This window comes from Plectropomus leopardus, chromosome 11, assembly GCF_026936395.1.
Source record: "Plectropomus leopardus strain MGB_pleo_1.0 chromosome 11, ASM2693639v1, whole genome shotgun sequence".
In the NCBI taxonomy this organism is placed as follows: domain Eukaryota; kingdom Metazoa; phylum Chordata; class Actinopteri; order Perciformes; family Serranidae; genus Plectropomus; species Plectropomus leopardus.
The window spans coordinates 30,441,337-30,461,996 of NC_142186.1; the positions used below are offsets into that span (position 1 = coordinate 30,441,337).

Consider the following 20,660-nt stretch of genomic DNA (forward strand, 5'->3'; position numbering starts at 1 on the left):
AGATGCATCATCAGTCTGGCAGTTTCGCCAACATTAATTGGGCCAGTTAATTATTGCAGCTCAGTCAGAGGAAAAAGAGACATCATGTTTGAAAAGGTTACATCGCTCTGACCCCGTCTGTCGGACGGAGATGCTACTGTACATCTAAAAAAAGGAGAAATGTCTAAGAAGTTTCTTTGCATCTTTGCACCTTCAAATGTTGAAGCCAGAATATTTAGAGCTCATTAGAGTTCCTATAATGTTATGAACCTCTGATGCAGCTAAGCATTTATTATGAAACAGTTTGGTTTAATACTTGATTCTGACTCCTCAAACAGGAGCGCTTTCCAGAGAGTTGAGCTTACAGACATTATTTGTCAGTTTAATTGGTCTGTGTACAGCGGTGGAATGTAACTATGTACAGTTACTCACTTCATTTTGGAGGATATATTATGCTTTTTACATCAGACAGCTTTAGTTACTTAACTTAAGGTTTTCTAAAATAAGTTTCTTATGAATTAAATTACCAAACAATTTATACAAGCACAGCTATAACAATTAGTTATGAATCAATCAGTCAATTCACAGAAAATTGCCAACCAACATCTAAGTATATATATATATACATTTATATATCTTCTATATATCTTTTTTTCAATTTTGTTTACAATTTTTAGTTTTTTAGATGTTGTTGGTTGGATTTTTTCTTCTTTTTTTACAATAATTCTGAGCTCGGGGGTTATTTTTCTTTTTTTTTTAAATAATTGGTGGAATATTAACCTTCACTGGTCATTTAAACATCTTTCTAGTAATAGTCTTTATGAAATAAAGGTAAATAACCGGACTATTTTCTGTATGTAAGTGTAGTCAGTATGACTTTGAGTCAGCATGCACAATAACAGGACCCTAAAAATGGAGCAGCTAAATGGAATTCAGTCATTATTAACTCTATTATTCACACTTGTGCTTTTCCTATTGTCACATGTCAAAATGCCTCCTGTAAAAAAGTCCTGTCTTTTACTATAAGACACATATAACATGCATTTGGTTTCCATTATTAATTTATTTCTCAACAGAATCAGTCTCATCTTAGATCACCAGCCACGGCACACACGCGGCACTGACAGCAACACTCACAACGCCACAACCAGCAAACACAAAACAGTCATGTGTCATTACCTTTACGTCTTTCCAATTCTGTGCAGGGATTATATACAGCATATGTCATGATACAAACAACATGCTGTAGGTGTTTTACTTTTGACCTATGTTCAATAGTCGGCGGGGATTCTTAAAAGTTTGACGTTGGTCTCCAGCTACATTCATTCACATATATGACTCATCTTTCGAATACGTTATGCCATCATGCAGCTTTTTACAACTTGTAAATCAGTCATTTTTAAAGTGGCATCACTTAAACCAGGACTGTTGATATTGGCAGCCATGGCTGCAGTGTCGCCTGCCTCTCGTCGAGCTCTAGCACAGGGTCACAGATCTCCTACCACCCATCCAGAGGCCCCTGGGCTCCTGAGGGACCTTGTGGTCAGATGTTTCTGCAGCAGGGCTTCTTCTCCTCGTTGTCTTCTGCACTGGGGTTGCTCAAGGACACAGAGCTGATGGGGCCCCGAGTCACCTGTTTACTGCTCACCTTCCTGTGAATCTCTGTGGCAGAAAATTAAAATATATTCACATTAAGGGAGAGCAGGGTGATCGGAGCCCTGCTAATTGTCTATATCTGTATTTCTTTACATTTATATTTTTAACACTTACATACTTAGCATATTATATATATTTTATTTTTTTAAATATTTACATATTGACATACTAATTGTTTGCTTGTACTTATTTCTACATGCTATAATAAGTGACTGTAACAAACCAAAATTTCTCCTCGGGGATCAATTAAGTATTTCTGATTCTGAAAAAGAAGCTTTGGAGAAAAAAAACACACACACACATACACACACACACAAGTGCAAATGCACAAAAGTTGATTAGACAAAGAGAGCAACACTTGAAATGCAAAAAAAAAAAAAAATCAGTCAAGTTGCTCATTTTCAACCGAAAAACCAACTAGAGGTGTTTCCTCCCAAAGCAGTCAATCAAACGGCTGCCGCGGGACGACCAAAGGTCACGTAGAGCCCGACCTTTTCCAGCCCACGACTCTCCAAGCTCTGAAGACGGGTAGGTCTGCCTGTGAGAGGTTAAACTCAGGGTCACAGGGTGGAGCCTCATCCCCGCATGTTAATGGGAAAATGTGTGCGTCCACATCATTCAAATGTGTTTGGTGGAGGGAAGACAGCGAACAGAGAGACATTCAAGGGGGCAAACTGGAAGAAACCCACATGCATGCAGAAAGAACCGAGGCTGGAGGATGATGTGAGGCAGTCAAACACGCCACCCACTCAGTTCATACACAATGAAAACCTCACTGGTAAAAAAAGAATATGCTTCTCTTTGTATCTCTGAAGATTTGAACAACAGACATGTGTAACAGCTTTTTACAAAGAAGAAAAAAAGCGAAATGCTTTAATTACCTGCTAAGACGTTGTTGAAAGCTGCATCCACATTAGTTGACTCCAGAGCAGACGTCTCCAGAAACAGCAGACCGTGCTTCTCTAGATAATACAAATAAGCTGAGTGAGTTATTATATAAATTACTATTTAGTTCATATTTGTAGTCATTTCCGTCTAGTGTCCCTGCATTTTTCATTTTTCACAAATTTCACTGTTTTTCTCACATACTGTATAATTCTCTAAGGAGCAGTACTTGGTCTTTTAAAGGGACAGTTCACCCCAAAATAAAAAATGCAATTTATTTTACCTTTATTATCTTTAACTTTATGTCTAGATTGTTTTGGTGAGAGTTACCGAGTGTTGGAGATATTGGACGTAGAGATGTCTGCCTTCTCTCCAATGTAATGGAATATAATCAATCAATCAATCAATCAAACAACAATAAATAAATAAATAAATAAAACTAAACAGAATTTTTTCCAGAAATCATGACCTGGTTACTCAAGATAATCCACAGAGCTTGTTGTGCGCAGTTTAATGTAAGAAAATGTATTTTTGATTTGGAGGAAAGCTGTCCTTTTAACAACATTATGTAATGTTTATTTAAACACCAATAAAAATCAACAAAAAGGAATTTAAAATCACTTTTGTCATCATGAAGAATCAATGAGTAGGAATTTGACTTGATTTTGTGCAGAGACACATTGACAGTTTGGTGTCCAGACTAATTTTAAATTCTCTACATTCATCACTAATTCAGTTTCCATTAACAAATACATAAACATACAAATCCTATACAATAAAGACATTGTACCTGCATAGTCTTTAGCCTCTTCAGTGGGCACTGATCTCTCTGACTCCAGGTCAGTCTTGTTGCCCACCAGCATGACCACTATGTGTGCCTCAGCGTGGTCATACAGCTCCTTCAGCCAGCGCTCTACGCTCTCATAGGTGAGGTGTTTGGTGATGTCGTAGACGAGCAGGGCTCCAACAGCACCTCTGTAGTATCTGTTCAGAATAGATGGCAGAAGATGGTAATGTCCTGTTGTGTTTACTTAGGTATCTTTTTTAAACACGTTAGCACATAGTTGCTTATTTACACTCTTGAAAGTTATAGAGCACCATTACACATCATTTGTTGTCATGTTTTTGGCCAACTAATAAATTCAAGACCAATATTTACTCTCCTTTAAGCTCTGTTTTTGGTCTCCACCAACTCCAGGGGGAAATATCTGACTCTTTAGCTAGTTAATACTGTGTCTGTGTGCCATTTAGTGCCGAGCAACTGGCAGAGAGTGAGGTTTTAGCTACTCAGCCGAAGACGACACTATTACACTTTACCACCAAAATGGAACCATAGCGCATTCTCAATCCCAGCTCGTCAAATTCCACCACTTGGTAAGTGATTTTAGCGTCAGACAGTGACGCAAAAGGGCACCATTTGCAGCAGTGTGATACAGCGCTGCAGTATGATTTTGTGACACAGTGGGTAAAAACATAGTAATACTAAGCTGGAAAGTCCCTAAAGAGTAGGTGGTGGGAGGTGATGGATGTGTCCAACAAACCCGAGACTTTCACCCCAAGAACCTGCTGTTGGCATCCCGTAATGTTGAGTCAAACCAAGATTTTTTTATGCAAAAGGAAATAATTCTAAGCAGGAGGTGTATTATTTTGAAAAAGACTGTATGGATCTAATGAGCAGAGACATCTTCCTATCCGTTATTTTGAATTGTTGACACAATGCATGTAACAGGTGTAAACTGACACGGTGTCCTGGAACGCTAAAAACAGATGCAGGAGCATGCAAAGCCCACTGACCAAGCACCGATATTTGAAAAGTTGGGAAATTTGTTCGGAACCCAAAATGTTGGTTCTCAGCTGGAGCCCCAAAAAAAAGCAGGTTTTTCTGTTTTGACCTGAAGTGCAAACTGTGACAGCATCAGTTGGTGTGTCATATTCTACAGGTTAGAAAGAGAAGTAAAGTGAGAAACTTGGACAAAAAAGAGCGTGCGGTGGTCTCATTGGTCAATGCTTGGTTTTTAGATAACAACAAATATATATAATAACAGAAAAAGCTCACAAATGATCAGTGTGATTCACCACTTTGCCACATCCGTTTTCTTACATTGTAGATTGTGCAACACCCACCATTGATGACACATCCCTGATTACAATGGTTCTGCTCCAAAACGGTGGAAACGCCGGCCTTTTGCTTGATAGCACTGAGGTTGCAAGAATCCTCAATGAAACCGGTTCAATAACTAGAGCTAATTTGGTGGAAATGGATATCTGAGAGCAGTGACAGTGAACCAAAACAGTAAAGTTGAGGCTGGAAAAAAAAAACAACTCAAGCTGAAAGGTGCCATAAAGCTCTGCAGAGCTGATAGACCTGAAGGTGATAATTCTCTTTGGGTTCATCATTACGAGTAACTCCCTTACACAACTCACATGTGATCCATTGTTAATATAAAAGTAGCGATTAAGCATCGTCCTCAATGAGAGGAAGCAGTGTCTCCTGCTGTCAACTCAAAAAAAGACTAATGACTGACGATTGCTCTGAAGTCATGAACCAATCAACGCTTCCTTTCGCATTTACATCTCTGCTCCCCTCTTCCAGCAATATAATTAATTCCGCTTTAATTGGTTTTAGCTGCCTGTTAGAGCACAAATGGGAAATTCCATGGGAGTGAGATTTTACGTACTGGAATAAGTCGGCAAGTAATTACTCAGAAAGCCAAAGCTGTCAGAAAGGAGCTAATCCAGCGATGTAGCGTATCCTCCGATTTTTCCATGTCTTAAAAATAAAATTGACATGGTTCTATTGTTTTAAAACCAGTTTCCACACTGCTAATCCTTGTAGAGTAATTAAAAAAAAAAGAATGAATCAGGAACACCCTCAGATAGAATGGAGAGACCTGCAGAGGGCTGAGTGTTCAAAGGTCGCTGCTCTAACCAGGTGGATTTTAGGAACCAAGTGTGACAGTTGGGTTGAAATTGCAGCTGTCAGCTTCCTTCTGAAGGCCACATGGTGTTAAAACTCTTCCTTTTTCTGCATACGTGTGAATTTTTATGCACCATTTCATGCCTTTTCTGCAAACATTTCTGGTGGAAATGTCATAGTACTTCCTGCTTCAATCATGCAATGTCAAAATATGATGTGCATTGACATTAAAGGGTTGTGTACTTTTATTTTTTCTCTCTAATGATTTTGTGCTGATTTTTGTAATGTTTCACTTTAATTGTTGATTTCTTTTTTCTTTTTCTTTTTCTTCTTCTTTCCCTCAGAGTCCTTGTTTTGTTTCTTGTTATTCATTTCTGTTTGCATGTTTGTAGGTCCCCCTCGAAAAATGAGATGGTTCATCTCAAGTGGTTTCACCTAATGAATAAACTTGTACATCCAAATAAAGTCCATGATGCATGACTTGGTTCAGGGCCCGTTTAGGGCCCCCAAAAGTCTAGGCCAGGCACTGCAAAAGGCATTTTCATCTCTAGGTTGTGAGCTCTACCAGTTTGTCAAAATAAAAGTCCTCTGCTACTTTCATGTTTATGTTGGCAGGAAAAGATGCAACTGTTCTAATTATTGAACGTGTCCCCTGTGCCCCCTAAAATTTACGCCTATGTTTTTCCTTTATGTACTTTACTTACTGTGTTACGATCTGTTTACATCTTTGTGTATATATATTTATTACTTCTCATTATGCATTACATTCCTGTTTACATTCAGTTTATTAATTTCCAGTATTGTCTAAGTGTATTCAGTTTATTTTGTTTACTTTTTAGCCATACCTTTTAACTTGCAATATGTTACGTCTTGGATTCAGATTCTGCTTTTACTTGCATGATTTTCTTTTTTTTTTATAGCTATTTAATGAGCATTTTTAGAGGCTGCCTTAGGCCTGAGATTTTCATTGCCAACAACTGCTTCTCTGTAATTGTTTTGCATGTGTAAAGAATAAAGAACTTGAACTTGGAGATGAGAATGTGCTGGTTGTTTTTCAGGTAATGTGGGAGGAAACTGTAGGATCACTGCCTGTCCTTGTGTGTGTTTTGGCTGCAAACAGCATCACCTCAATATGCCAACATACAGGTTGCTCAACAACTATGGAGCAAGAACTGGAAGTGCTGATTTAATAAATAAAAACTGCCTTTTTGACTGCTTAAAAAAGTGCAGTTTTCTAAACAATGCATTTGTTAGTGTAGCATATGTACATTTTGACACTCACGCAGAAGTGATGGCTCGGTATCGCTCCAGCCCGGCCGTGTCCCAAATTTGGGCCTTGATGGTGAAGCCGCTGAGCTGCACAGTCCGTGTGCTGAACTCCACCCCGATGGTTGTGCGACTGTCATGGTTGAACTCGTTTTTGGTGAAGCGGGACAGCAGATTGCTCTTTCCCACACCGGATTCTCCTATTAGAACCACTGCGGAGGACACAAAACGCAAATATTTTAATTAAAGTTTGAGGTTTTAATTAAGGTTTGTTGCAAAACTAAACCCAGTATTTATTGGATAACGGAGACAAATTCACAGAGTCTACTATGATCCAATTCTGTACATCCACTTCATCCTTTAGAGCTCTTCTTAACTGAAGCTTTTAGTCTAGGTGTGTCTGCCTTGGTTGACCCATAAATCCTCATTCTTAGCCGTCTAAGACTCAGGGTAATTACACCATTGGGGATATGATGTCCTATTTAAAAAACAGCTCCACACCCTCATGGTAAATTAGATAATTGTTTTAACCGAAGCGTGCAGAGCAAATAATGCAGAAAGAACATGTTGAGTAAAATACTCCGAAACAATGTGGGATGTTGTTGGCCTATAACCAGGGGCAGATGATGAAACAACGAGCCCCTGGGCACAGACATGCAAAAGGCCCCACCGCCTCTCCTACATAGGATTGAAACAAAAACACTTGTGGTTGTTTTGCCTCTTTTTGTGGTAATTTTTTAGTGTCCTTGAGGTTGTTTTCTGTTTTTTTAAAAAATTGTTTTATGTCTCTTTGAGATCATTTTGCATCTCTTATGGAGCATATTTGTCTCTTATTTTTGTTTGTTTTGTTTTTCTTCATTGTAATTTTTTGTCTCTGTTGCTCCTATATGTCTCTTTGTAGTCATTTTGTATCTCTCTGAGGTCATTTTGTGTCTCTGTGAGGTGTATATTTGTGTCTTTTCTATTCATTTAGTGTTTCTTCAAGGTCATTTCAGGTTTTCCAGAGTATATTTGTCTCTGATTGTTTTGTTTTTTCTTTGTAGTCATTTTGTGTCTCTGTGAAGTGTAAGTTTGTATATTTTTGTTCATTTTGTGTCTCTTTGTAATTCCTGTGCACCACTTTGTAGTAATTTTTTGTGTCTCTATAAAGTATTTTTGTGTCTCTTTGTGGTTACTTTCATGTCTTTGTTGATGTTTTGTGTCAGTTGTTTCTTTGAGCAAAATTTGTATCTCTTTGTGGTCACTTTTAGTGTCTTAGGGGTATAATTGTGTCTTCTTTATGGGGTTTTGTTTTTCTTTGTAGTCATTTTTTGGCCCTTAGTAGTCTTTTTGTTCTATTGCAGTTTATTTCATGTGTGTTGACTTTTTGTGTCTCTTTATAGGCCAGTTTGTGTCTCTTTGGGGTCATTTTGTGTCTCTTTGGGGTATTTTTTGTCTCTTTGGGGTATTTTTTGTCTCTTTATGATTGTTTTTTTAGCCTTTGTAGTCTGTGTCTCTTTGTTGTTCTTTTATATCTATTTGGAGTTGTTTTGTAGTAATCTATCCATGCCTGTGACAGAATACAACAGATTTACTGAGGATCTTGAGGTGTTGCGGGCCAGCATGCCATATCTAAAAAACACTTATGGTTTTGTTTATTTTTATTTATTTAGACAGTGAAAGATGCTGTAAAACCAGTTAGGCAAAATGTGGCTGCAGAGGTAGATGGCTTTACAATTAACATTTTGAAAAGGTTCTTTTAGTTCCCATATTTTCCCCAAAATTTGCAATGCTGAGCACTGATTTAATTTATCAGTGAAGCTGTGCAGAATAAAGATTCATGCATAACTCATGGTCTGACTTACTGATGTTTAAGAAACCTATTTTAGCAAAACAGAAGGACAAATTTGCTGTAATTTGTATTTTTTTTCCCTACATTTGTCAGCTTTCCTAAGGAGGGAGGATGCACTTCCCCCTCTGAAACCTTTGGGGCAGAAACCTCTCACAAGTGAACCTTTGTTTCAGGATTAAAACAGCCTCTACGAGTGTAAGGTGATTCCAAATCAGGTGGAACAAGTCAAGCTGCCACCTTCTTTTATCTTGGTAAGGAGAACCTACCTACTGAGCAAACAGGACGAGGAACAACACAGACGCCCCCTCTGTACATTTCAATGACTAATGTTTGGGTTTCAGTCGTTAGCGGCTGACTCAGAGAGAAAAGAAGGCTTGGCTTAATTGGCGCAGAGAGGAAAATGTGACCACACTGTGAAAACATGGTGGCACTGGGATGTACAGCTGGATAACACACAGTCTTAATTCTGAGGAGTGTGAGCCTGTGAACTCTGATAATAATCAAAGTTCTTATGACATCTCAACACCCATTAAATTTAGAATTGGGGTGTGATGGGAGTCAAAGGCATAGTTGGACATTTTGGGAAATATGTGTTGTGTCCTGACAAAACTTAGACGAGGATGTTGATACTATTGTGTTTGTAGGATAAATATGTAGCTTAACTGAGCATAAAGACTGTTAACAGGGAAAACAGTTAGCCGGGCTCTGTACAAAGGTACAAAAAAACATCTACCTATTAACAAAAGTTATTAATCGACACATTATACCTTCTTTTAACAAGGGACTTTATGCAAAATTTACAAGATATGAGTTACCTGCACACAGTTCTCAACATTAAGGCGGTTGAGCTGGCAGCTAGCAGCTAACGGTGCTAAACGATACTTCATAAGGAGCGCTAAACAACAACAACAATGCTGACCAATGTTGCCAGATGTATGATAACTATCGTACTTGTACGATAATTTGACCACTGTGACACTTACAGTAAGCACTTGCAAAGTATCAAAAGGCTTTTAGCCGGCTGTCTTGTAATTTAATTTTACAGAAGTGGGCTACCACAAAAAAAGTCTGGACTAAATGGACTTTTTCACACACATGCCCTCTTCCACTCATTTACTTTAAATTCACTAAGTCAGCATGCTGGAAAAAAAACAACAAAAAACTGACGTCAGCTGTGAGCTGGGCCGTGTAGAAAGAGCTTCTCTCTAAGTCAATGGAGATGGCTAAACTCTAAAGTTATACATTTAACCTATTCATTCTGGTGATTGTGACTGGTGTAAGATAATTTTTCTCAAAATACGAGAATTTTGAGCCTCTGGTATGATTCCAATCTGGCAACACCAGTGCTTTCGTAACGCCACTTTCCTAAAATTTTTCTGCGCACAGTGGCAGATGAACTAGCTAGTGCAATACATACATGCACTAACATGCAGCACGGCCAAACCAGCTTACAACAAACCACAAAAAAACGAACATGATCTCATCCCAACTCGCCATATTTTACCGCCTAGGCAGAGGCCAATGGTGCTGCTAAAATTAGGGTGAGGGCAGCCTGTTGTGTATCTTAACATAGAAGGGGTTGAGGCAACAAAACTACTTGGTTATTGTGAGAAAAAAATACGGATAACCCCCAAAGACACCAGACTTTTAATTCCACAAATGCAGGAACTGATGTTGTTGTTTGTAGGTCTCACTCCTACAAACACTACAGGTCCACTGTCCTGGGTCCAAGTCCAGTGTTTGTTGGACCTATTTGTCTCCTCCCTTCCATCATGGGCAGAATTTAATGCTCTGAAAGTACATCCTTTGCTCTGAGTGTCTAATAATGACGTGGATGGGTTTAAATTGGAGTTGATGTAAATCCCGATGCCTCACACAGACACTACAGGGTGTAGGATGTTGTGTTGTGTCCCGCAATGTCGGCCCTTTTCCGCTTTTTTTGTTTTGGCCAATTGAGCGTTGTGAATCATGTCGGAGATAGCTACGACCACTGGTGAATAAAATCCCTCTGACTGGCCGTTCAGTTCAGTGCACAAGAAGAACAAGTGAACACCTTAAGTCAAGAGTTCATCACCCTAAAAAACTGTTTGAAACAAAGTGACGGGTCTCTAAAAAAACACCGATGTGTGGGAGCTGAAAAGCCACAGGAAACAGCAATGACTCACGAAATCACAGCAGGCTCCAACAGTGATGTGCAGTCTAAGGGGCTTTTTACACGGCAATGGTTCTTGCATGAAACATTAAACTTTTGTTGCGATATGGCCTTTTGTTCACACGACAATAATGTTTTGGGGACCTAAAAATGCCAACTTTTGGGTTCAGAGTGTAATCTTTTAAAAACGCAACTCCTTTTGTTGCTGTGTAAACTGTCAATGTGAGGATCCTGTGAAAACGGTGATGTCACTGCCACACTTTGTGCATGTGCGTGCTGTTTTTGTAATTGTCAAGGAAAGACTTTACCGTTTTTAGTAGGCCGTTTTCACCTAAACATGGCCTAAAACGTCTCATCTCGGTGAAATGCAATCCAGCATCCCCTCCACCTCCCGATGACCATGTCAGTTCATGTAATATGTCACTTTAAAAATAATATGATACATATGAAACACATAAATGTTACATATTCGTTGTTTGCAGAAATATACATTTTCTTCTAGCGACTGGACTGTTCTTTGTCAGCGCTGGTTTCTGAAAGCAAACTCACAACAAGATCCATCATAATTTTTAGGAGCTGTCAATCATATTTTGATTTTCATCAGTATATGGAGTTGGCCCTGTCATGGAGCTGTATATTTTTCCATCTCCATCTGCTGATGAAGATCATGAGGTAAAGTGCCAGAACAGTCTGTAAATTAATCATGTGGCGAGACTGTTTTCTTAACTCTTTTCAATTCCAAGGTCGAGAGATAACCTTTTTAAAATTTTAAGCCACTATGGACAAAAAAAGTCCATAAAATCAACAACTCTTAGACAGCATAGTGAACTCCTCTGCTGATGAAGAGTGTTTGATTAAAAGCACATGTGGTGTTTTCTCAACCTCTGAGTCCAAGGCCAAGAATGAACTTCAGCTTATAAACCATTTGCTTACTCTTCACCAACAACAGATCCACAGATTTAAAAGAAGCTGGCGCATTTTTCCTGAACACCTGCTGACTCCCATAAAGGTAAACTCTGACAGCACAGATGACCTGACCCCAGTTCTTGATTAACAGTATTTTTAACCTGAAGTCTAACGTCAGGGCCAAAGAACATTTTACAATTTGTTCTAGTTTTAGGTAATTGTTCACTCTGTAGCCGGATCGCTGTGCTGCTTTCTTTTCCAGTGGGTGAGGTGAGACGGCCCGTCCTCCCCCTCCTCTCCTCCACAACTCAGTAACTTCTTATGCAAACAATACCCCTGGTTTCTATGGCGATGCAGGACAAGAGGCCTTCAAGCCCGGTTTGTTGATTCTGAGAAAGAACTTGATGCGATGCAGCGAGGATTAAATTTTCCTTTTGTTTGTTTTCATGACCTCTAGGACTGGAAATGTAACTTCTGTGCTGTAAACAGAAATCCTGGTGGAAAATGACTTCTGAGAATATTCCACAGAGCAAAGTTTTATCTGACCAGCTACATATTTATTCATGTTTAATGTTCAATATTTTAAAAAAATCATAGTTTTTTAAGATGTGCACTATTGTACATGAGTATATGTTTCTTAATTTCAATTTTAACTTTAAAGGTTTAGTGTGTTTGATTTAGGATATATTGGCATAAATGGGATATAATATAATAATTATGTTTTATTTTGTGTATAATTTCCTGAAAATAAGAATCTTTAGAATAAGTCATTTATGTCTACATAGAGAGTGATCCCTCGTTTAAGGAGATCGCCATATTGCATCAATGTGTTTCAACAGTAGCCCTGAAAGGACAAACCAGACACTGGCTATAGATATTATCATTTTTGTGTTTTTGTATTTTCGCATTAGACACTGAAGCTAGAAGCCCATACAAGACAAGAGCACTGGAAAAACATTAATTTATTTACGTGAAACTTTCTTTATTCAGTGTTTTTATCAGTTTTAATCACTGAGTCCATTTGTTTTAGAGAGGAAGAGACCTCTGCGAATAATTTGGCTCCTGGTAAAAACCTCCTAAAAAATCAACGCTAACCAGGACAAGTTTCAGCAGGTTGTGTTCTGCAATCCTCGTTGCTAGACGCCACTAAATCTTACACTCTGGACCTTAATTTTATGCAATCATACAAAGAGTTTTTGGCAAACTTAAAAATCCAGCAGAAATATTTCCTTCGCGTGAAATAAACTTATGACTGCAGTATTTCTGCCTACTATGACTCTGTTACTTTACCTTTATGTACTTTTACATAACTATCAAATAGTAGATAAAAATACAAAAATAGCTTACAGTAAGGCGCAAAACATTAAGACAAGCCGACATTAAGGTGCAAAAATATAACAAAAATAACAAACAAAAAATTAGAATTTATGACCAGCTTCTGCACCATTTTATGTCTCCGATTGCAGATATGACAATTAATGACTTTTCCCACAGTGGGCCCCAGCACAGTTTGTGTAAAGCTGAGAGCGTGCAGGCTTACATTCCAAGCAAACTCTATGGAATCAGATTTTACTGATCAGTTAGTCTCTGAATTATCTGTGAATCGCTGTGTGGAATGAAAACCTGCACATACCTTTGAGATACCGTAGCGCACACGGCTTACTGTAGGAGCACTGCAGCAGTTTATTCAGTGATAATCATCAGTTTGTATACCCATCCTCAATTCACCGGCTAGAGAAGAGATTTCTTGTCTGTTGCTTCTCCTGAGATTTGTTCCTTTGTATTCGCCCATTAAAGCTCCAGTGTGTAGGATTTGGAGGGACATATATTTTTTCGTATAGTCTGAAGAGAAAAAGAACTTTTTTTTTTTGCATTTCTGCCAACGGTTCAGATAGTCGACAGTGTAGACAGGAAATGTGGGGCGAGTGTTATATGACATGCACCCAGATCTGACCCAGCAACTGGGGTCATGATTTTTGAAAAGAGACATTGCTGTTGAGTTTTTCAAATGTATTTTTTGGCACTTTGAGCTGAGGGCCATCTAGTTCCATTATATTAGAAAGAGGGCTGACATCTCTGCAGCTGATATCTCAAACACTCGACAAATCACACCATACAATCGAGATTGATAAACAGCACTACAGTATAAGAGGAAAAATATGTGTTTTTGATTTTGGGGTGAATTGTCCCTTTAGCCATTAAGTTCTTGACGCCAAACCCCTTCAAATAAAATCTATTTCTGCATGATTTTGTGGGAAATGAATAAATTGCCTCGTGAACTCGTTAACACAGTAAGCGATGCCATTTGATGATTTGGACCTACTTAAATTTGGCCTCACCATTCAAACCGCGCAGTGCCTTTTATCAACATGACACTTTATACCCAAATGTCACATCACATGCACCTGAACTAAATAACCTCTCTGAATGACTTTCACTTCTGGTGAACATCTGCTGAGAGCCATCTGGCACCTTAACCAGCTGCCGAGGAGAAATGATTACTATGAGTGCAGGATGGATATTGTGAGCGGCACAAGCTGCCACCTTTCAAAAAACTAGAGCATAAATCAAGTCCAGCGCAGATGCACTGACAATACTTGACGACATCTGGGAAAACGACGGTATGAATGATGCACTTTGTCTTTTGGCACAGATACAGGGCTTTAAACCTCTATGTAATGATGTTGATCTGCACTGCATGCTAGATAAGCAGGAATTAAAGTACACATCCTGGTTTCAACAATACTCTGAACTATGCATGCTAACCACTCACAGGTGCCATATGCTGAGCTGGTAATGTGACTGTAGTATCACTTAAAGGGTGATTTTTCACCTTTGACCCTATAATCCAACATTTTGTGTCTAAGTGACTAATGTGAACAATATTTTTTAAAATCGGTCCAGTATTAAAAGAAACCACTGCAGATGGCAACCGCAAAACGGCGTGCAGTGTAACCACTCGGGACATTTGTGCACCGTTAGTTTTACTAAAAGTGTTTGTTTTTTTGCCACTGACAGGCTCATATGGTTATTAGAAGTGTCTATCAACTCTATGGAAAGGATCCTTTTTGTTAAAAAGTAAAACCCTTTTGGTTTAATCAGAAATAGGCCCAATGCTGTCTTCACATGCTCCTCGGAAATATCCTATTTACGAGTGACGAGCAAATGAACGACCCTCCAAAGATGTAATTACAAGTGGGAAATTTCGATGGTACCTGAGTTTTCAAAATGCGAAGTTTGCATGACATTTCAGGGCAGCAGAAAAAGCATAAAGCATGGAGACATTGTTGTATTACCTTCTTCCTATGTTTTCAAATAAATGCAATTTGCCATGGTCTCCAAAGGGTTAAACAAACTATTTGAATGTATTGCCATCTTTTTGTGTGAAAGGAAATAAAAGCCCATGTCATAGACACCAGTCCCAAATAAAAGTCTGTCAAGTTCGGTGATTTAAGCAACTCAGAGCATGGGCCATTTATTGAGGTTTTATGCTATATAAAAAATCACAGGAAAATAGGGACTGGGTTAAAAAAAAAACATAGTTAACCTTTAACTTTGTAATAATACAACTCACCTGAAATGTTTTGAGACATGCAAAACATAAAATATTTACAGCAGACTGAATTGCACCCAGACACATGAGTCCAGGCTTTATAATGTTTGATTTGCTTTGAGTATACTGCTGCACAACACACTGCTACAAGTTAATAATAAACAAGGAAGTATAATTTGAAGGACAAAGGAACATTTCAGGCTAACACTAGAGATTTTAGGGGTGCACCGTGGGATCAAATCAGGAAAACGGAACATGCACTCACCCTTAAAGACAAAGTTGTAGGCCTCATCTGACCCCATGTTGTGTCCATTCGGTGTTGCCGCCCCTCGGTTTACTGCCGTCTCCAGCACTCACAGTCTGATTACAGGATGTAAGACGACACTGACTCACACCACAGAAACCAGCCTGCCCCTCAGATCCTCAAGACTTCAGGAAATAAAACAACTGCAAGAAATGTTTTGACACATGAGTGTGCAGCTCTCTGCCCTTCGCTACTCTTCCCTGTCTGAGTTAATGGAGAGCTGGCTTGTTTGAACAGGGCATGCTGACTGTATCCAGGCTGCTCCGCTGCAGCAGGCGGGGCTTTGGTGGCAGGGAGTGGTGGTGGGGCAGCTGCACGGGGAGGTGTGTCCTGGTAATGGAGTCAGTGCAGGGCAGGTTGGACAGGTGTGGCAACTCACAGGTAAAGCTGAGAGTCAGTCTGTCAGGCGCCTCCTGCTGGGCCAATCAAATTACTGCATGCAGGAAGCAGGAAGCGGGAGTTGCTTCAGCACTACAGGGGAAAAAAAGGGATGCGTAATAATCACCATATCAGAAGAAAACTTGATTTCAGATTACAGTTACTTTACAAAAAAAAATTATTTATGGAAATGACTCTTTGTGTGGCTGCTGCTGTTGGATGTTTTTTTTGTGTGTGTTTTTGTTGAGTTTGTCTGATTTTTCTTTTTTCTCTTTTTGTATCTATAAAATTTGTATATTTGTATATTCGTATCAAGTCTAAAAGTCGGTATATTTATTTATCAGTATATTATTTGATTTATCTTAAAAAATCACGAGCAACTTGGCAAGAAATGTTTCACATATTGGAAATTATTTTTAAAAAATCAAAGAAAAATATCCAGAGAATGGTATTTATATTTACTGTAATTTTATATTTCAAATTGTTACAAAATTATTATTTTTAAGCAGTTTTTTGCAATGTCCTTGTTTATTTTTCACTTTTCTTTTCTTTTTTGGCTAATTTTCTTTCATTTTATCTTTTTACTAATTTCTTTATAGTTTTTGAGTCCTTTTTTCTTAAGTTGCTCATTGCCATCTTCCCATCTTTCTGAAAGAAATCAAGCTAATTTGCTCTGGTTTCAAGGAGTTAAAGAACATATTTCTCCAACTTGCTCTTTCTGTAAAACAGAAATAGAATCAATTTTGCATCTTTTCTATAAAAGTTCTTACTGTCAAGAATTTCTGGGTTGAAGTTTCTCTGTTTATTTATACATATTTTAATAGATCGACACCAGTATTGGAGGCCATGGTCTTCTTTCGAAACTGTAATACAGGCTCTTAAACTTGTTTGTCTTATTAGCAAATATCACATCCATGAAGCCAGAGTGCTTCAGATGACGTGTTGAACTACATGTCTTTGACTGTGTTTATAAGATAACAATGAACAAGAAAGCTATTAAAACTGCTAATATCTAATAAAAACAAATAAAGTGTATAATGTCTGGGTTTACATCTCCTTCGTACAATTTAATGTTGCCTCTACCAGTTTTTGTTTTCTTTTTATGTCTGCTGCTGTTTCAAATATGGTGCTAAAATGATCATTTTTAATGTTATAGAGATGAAACATATGTCTGCACAATGTACTGTTACATTTGAAATATGTTTTTATGTTGTTTTTTTTTTAAAGAAACAAACAAAAAACATATTCCAGAAAAAAAGAAAAGACAAAAAAACACAATGTAAAAGACTTCACATGGTATTTCTTTACAGCGGAGCTTGATTTGTGATTTTTCATCAGTCTGCTCTTAAGCTGAGCAGGTCTGTTTGCTCTTAATGTTTAATGTGTTCTCTCCATCTTTGAGCCCACTCACACCGAGCACTCAATTCAGAGCACAAACACAAATAAAATTAAGTGAATATTAATCCAAAAATGATTTATTTGACAGCTTTGAAACAAAACATAGCAAATAGTTTTAACTGCATTTTATCAGACAGACATTCGTTTGAGTATTTTTAGTTCTCAGATAGGATTCAAAATGTTAAATTTTCTGCTTTACTACGATCAGCAGCATTGAACTAAAACTGCAAATGAAAGAATCGACTGTGGGACGAGTCGATTATGGAATAATTTCTTCAGCTGAACAGTCAGACTTCTTACGTTCAGAGTGATCCAACAGATGAACACAAGAGTCACAAGGGAGCGCAAATAGTTATAAAACCCACAGACGTTAGTTGTTTCAATACCATGATTATAAATACACACCCCTACCCCAGAGCACGCGCGCGCGCACACACACACACACACACACACACACACAGATATATGCATGTACACAGAATGTTACAGTAGTCCATGAATGACCTGGATCACATGACGCTTGTTTTCCAGGCGGACAGAAGGCGGAGCTTCAGGCACATTTCCACTATGACGCTGCCACTTGAGTTAGTGGTTCCTCTAAGTACTGCACCAGCGCCTCTGCCTGTAAACATAACACACACACACACACACACACACACACACACACACACACACACACACACAGACAAAGACACACATAACAGTGTTAACCAAGGCTGCATTCAGACTGATAAGTAATGCTGGATTAGTCTGAGCCTCATGTGTTGTGTTGAAGAAAACATGTTTTCTTATAAGAAAAAAAAAAAACAAACCACAAACATTTTATTCCAGGTGTAGGCATGATATGCTGCACAAAGTGCAAGGTGAAGTAACCGTTGTCATAGAGTGAATTAAATCCATTAAAACTAAAATCCCATAAAATAGAAATTACGGTGAAGAGTAAACTAATAAAAGATGCAGAGACATGTGAGTCAGATCTGTTAAAAAAATGGTCAAAATTAAATAATACTAAAAGTATACCATTAAAAAAGGATAATACATATGAATTGAAATGAATAAAAGACTGGAAAAAAAGAATAAAATAAAACAGGCCGATAAATTATGTTAACACATGAGTTAAAAAAAAAACCAAACAAACAAACAAAAAAGACCAAATAATGGATAAACCCATAAACCAGTAAAAGTAAAAACACAACTAATAAAATAAAATAAAATAAAATAAAATAGTCAAATCAGACTACTGGAATGGGTGGCTAAAGGGGAATGCATTTGACTTAAAATTAAAATATGATACTGTTGGGGCACTCCTAATGTCATCAGGTGACATAAAAGCTGAAGGTACTTTCACTCGTATTATTGGAGACCTGGGGTTTAACCAGGCGACCTTTTCCAGATGACCTTAGGGTCGAGCTGGCTTACAGATTTTGGGGTGCTTGAATGTGTAAAGCCTTAAAAAACAAGCAATGAAGTTTTAAACTCATTTTTAAAATCTACTGGAAGACAGTGTAGTGACTGGCTCCTTTCAAAGTGGAAACAACATATTTAATAACCTTTTGTTGTGTCTGTTTTGTTTGTGACATGGTGTGGGTCATGGAAATGATGTCAGCACCGACAGCCAAACAAACTCACCTTGGCTTTAAGCATCCCAAAGCCCACTGTCTCTTTGGCGTACATGCACAGCAGCAGGTTGGCGACACGAGTAATGGCCACTCGTCCCTCCTGAGACAGAAAACGAGAGCAGAAGTGACAAAGTGCTTCAGTTCAAACTGTCCAAATCACACACTCGTCATCATACACCTGAGAACAGCTGCAACGTTTCTGGGAGAGCTGCACTTCTTACCATACAGTCCATGAGTATGAATTTGAGCTTATCTTCGTTAAAGGCTTGGTGGCCGTTCTTGTCGTAAGCAGCCCAGATGTTGCTGGCGATGGCGGCTGTTACTCGTGCGTCAGTGTCCCCGTACCCGGAGTAAGCCAGAAGTGAACCTTCATTGTTCAGTAACCTGGTGAAGATATAAAGTTGGATGAGTTTAAGTCTGGCAACGTCATTGTAACGCTAATTAGTTCAATTTTTCCATATTAAAAATGAAAATCAGGAAACCTGAAAATTAATTTTTCAATTTGAAAGTCAAGAATATACAAAAATGAAAATACAATTGGAATCTTAATATTCCAACTTAATGATTTTCATTTTTTTTAATGGAAAATTGAACTGATGGCAGATGGACCCAGTTACATCTATCAAGCTACTTAACATTCTTGGCAATATCTACAAACTGTATCATAGTATATACTGGTTATAAAGAAATATGACATTAACTGAATAACCAGCAAATATTTAAATTATCAGGAATTATGTTGCGTGTTTGCCATAAGTTAAAAGTTAAACTAAAGTAGACTTGAATCTTTGAACTTATAATAGCTATATTTACAAACAAAAACAAATAAAAACGTATACAAAAATGCAGTATGGGTTATTATGAACAAAATGACCTGTACATATTTTGGTAAATTTAGACATTATGACTCCAGTTGAACTGAAACTATTAGATAATAATAAAAATACATTATTATTATTATTATTGATAATACTAAAATAAAACAACAACAATAATAATTATTATTATAATAAATTAGATGATCTGATGCTTTTCTTTTGTCATATGTGATATTTAACTCAACATTTTTAGGATAGAGATAAATACAGCAAACTGAAGATGTACCTTTAAATTATTAAGAAAATTTTACATTTGTTGTTGTTGTTGTTGTTGTTTTCTGTTGTTTTTTTCTTTTCTTTTTTTTTTTTTTTACATTTTTATTTACACAACCGCTGCAATATTTGGCAAATTAATGACCAATAAAAATAAAGTGGCGTTACTTAGTTAGCTAGTTAACGTTAGTAGCACTAATAGCCTTAAATTTCGGATAATTTAAGTCTTAATACTTGCAAACAACACGTAAGGTTTACACATTCAAATATCCACGGTAGAAATACATCGTAAAATCTGTTAATTCTGCATTGACTAATGTTACTAACATTAGTTACTAACACTTTGCCACAATACTCAGCTAACAGTCTTGTTCATGTACAGCGGTGTCAAAAATGTAATCGTTGTGCTGTTAAAATAAAAAAACTATGTAATACTTGAAATCCTTTTTTATCTTCTGTAACATGTAGCATGTTAGCATGTTGCTAGCTAAAGGTACTTACAGTGTGCTCTGAACTCCGTTTGTGTTCGCCTGACTGAGAACCTGCGTCAGCGCCTTTGGTCGTAACATTACTGCTTATTAACAGATAATACTGGCAAAAATGTAAATATATCTTAAAATGACTCAATAACTGTTTCTAAACTGTCAAAAACTGCTCATCAAAACACGAAGAGGAGTCAGCTGACTTCAGTTTTTTTCCCTTTCCGGTTCTGAATGCATTGTGGG

General features: G+C 37.7%; 2 protein-coding genes across 2 annotated transcripts; both read right to left on the reverse strand.

Moving 5' to 3' along the window:
* Positions 1-1,022: 1,022 nt before the first annotated feature.
* Positions 1,023-15,881, reverse strand: rab25b (RAB25, member RAS oncogene family b). Its single transcript, XM_042490120.2, has 5 exons — positions 15,411-15,881; positions 6,720-6,915; positions 3,311-3,504; positions 2,517-2,597; positions 1,023-1,641 (listed from the first exon to the last, which is right to left on the reverse strand). Exons 1-5 carry the CDS (start codon positions 15,445-15,447, stop codon positions 1,523-1,525), a joined length of 627 nt encoding a protein of 208 aa, XP_042346054.1. The 5' UTR covers positions 15,448-15,881; the 3' UTR covers positions 1,023-1,522.
* A 1,405-nt stretch (positions 15,882-17,286) lies between these two features.
* On the reverse strand, positions 17,287-20,660 carry lamtor2 (late endosomal/lysosomal adaptor, MAPK and MTOR activator 2). Its single transcript, XM_042490121.2, has 4 exons — positions 20,437-20,660; positions 19,066-19,228; positions 18,855-18,944; positions 17,287-17,847 (listed from the first exon to the last, which is right to left on the reverse strand). Exons 1-4 carry the CDS (start codon positions 20,502-20,504, stop codon positions 17,791-17,793), a joined length of 378 nt encoding a protein of 125 aa, XP_042346055.2. The 5' UTR covers positions 20,505-20,660; the 3' UTR covers positions 17,287-17,790.